Here is a 1493-nt window from a genome sequence, read left to right as displayed (position 1 = left end):
TCTCTCACCAGGGCGTGGAAGGACGACACGGAGAAGACCCCCAGGCGTCCCAGCGTGGTCTTGGACGTGCGGCTCGCCGCCGCCAGCAGGCTCTTTGGGTTGGGCTGCTCGCCGCCCTGCAGGCTGGACAGGTAGCACCGGAGTCTGAACAGGTCCAGGTTCAGTTTCTCCAGGTTCTGCTCCCACTGCTGGATCTGGACCCAGAACACAAACAGCTGATGACAGGAAGTCCTCCTCCAGAGGAACCAGAACCAGGAGCAGGTTCTGAGCTGCCTGCAGCTTCAGTTCCTCACCTGGTTCTCCACGGCCCGGCGGTTCTTCTGCTCCTTGATGATTGACAGCTGCAGCTCGGCCATCTTCTTCATCTTCCCGTCCGAGTCGATGGTGAGCAGCAGCGAGCGGCTGCGGCAGCGCAGCAGCTGCAGCGTGTCCGGGCTCGCCTCCCGTCGGGCCAGCAGGGCGGCGCTGGCCGAGTGGATCGCCGTCACCCAGTTCTCCAGGTCCGTCTGGGTGGAGGCCTGGGCGGGTCGGGTCAGAATTTAAAGCTGAAACTCTGATATTAAAAAATGATTCTGTCCAAATATTTACCTCAAATAAACTTCAAAACCAAAACTCCTTCACCGAGTTTGTAAATCATTTCAGCAGAAACTTTATTATTTATTTGAAGTTAAACTTTTATCTTTAGATGGTTTAACTTGATCTGGTGTCAGAATAAATTTATTCTTTTCATGAAGTTCTCAAATTTATTTTGTCTTAAACATCTTAGCTAAATGGTGACAGATAATTTGTAAAAAGATTTCCCAGCTCCTGTAAATCTTTATTTCTCCTCAGATCTTCACTGAGATCCTCGGACCGTCGGTCGGTCCACTGAGAGAAACCACCGGCTGCAGTCAGTCATGATCACTAACAGGAAGTGAAGAGACCTTGTCAAGTTAAAAGACCTTCTATGACCTTATTAACAGATTCACATGAATGTGTGGATGTATCTGAGCCTGAGAGAAAATACACAATTAATTCAAACTTTAATCAATCATTAAAGTTGTTTCTTTATGAGGATGGAAGCTTCGTTCTGCAGCTTCTGATCCATTTCATTTATTCCTGAAACACAGAATCCGACGTTCGGACTTCTTGTTGTTCCTGTTTGTGTTTGGTGGCGGAGGACTTACTCGCTGCTTGTAAAAACAACATTAGTTGCAGTAATTAGCTGCGGGCTGTGACTCCCATTAGGAGGCTTTCAGTCCTCGGCTGCTTAAATCAGGAGGAGGAGGAGGAGTGAAGGTGTCAGCTCCTTCACTCCTCCTCCTGATTTACGTCTGTAAAGCTGAGAGCAGCCAGAGTCACTCAGGAGACGCAGAAGAGCTCCCCGAGCTCGTAAACCTGAGAGAGATAAAGGTCAAAGGTCAACGATGGAGCCGTCAGAGAGAAGACAGGAAGAGGGCGGCAGAGATTCAAACATCACTGTGACCTCTGCTGAACGGCTGCTGAGAGCTGAA

The 1493-nt window shown here is 49.4% G+C and overlaps 1 protein-coding gene across 1 annotated transcript in view; it reads right to left on the bottom strand.

Moving 5' to 3' along the window:
- The window catches only part of LOC108228817 (T-lymphoma invasion and metastasis-inducing protein 2-like), a 22737-nt gene that overhangs the window by 5057 nt on the left and 16187 nt on the right, over window positions 1–1493 (bottom strand). The window contains exons 6-7 of the mRNA XM_037981693.1: window positions 294–518; window positions 9–194 (exon numbers count right to left, since the gene is read on the bottom strand). Coding sequence (XP_037837621.1) covers window positions 9–194; window positions 294–518 — 411 coding nt within the window. The remainder of the gene's footprint in view (window positions 1–8; window positions 195–293; window positions 519–1493) is intronic.

Source organism: Kryptolebias marmoratus, linkage group LG19 (assembly GCF_001649575.2).
Source record: "Kryptolebias marmoratus isolate JLee-2015 linkage group LG19, ASM164957v2, whole genome shotgun sequence".
Taxonomy (NCBI): domain Eukaryota; kingdom Metazoa; phylum Chordata; class Actinopteri; order Cyprinodontiformes; family Rivulidae; genus Kryptolebias; species Kryptolebias marmoratus.
This window is presented reverse-complemented; position numbering and strand designations above follow the sequence as displayed.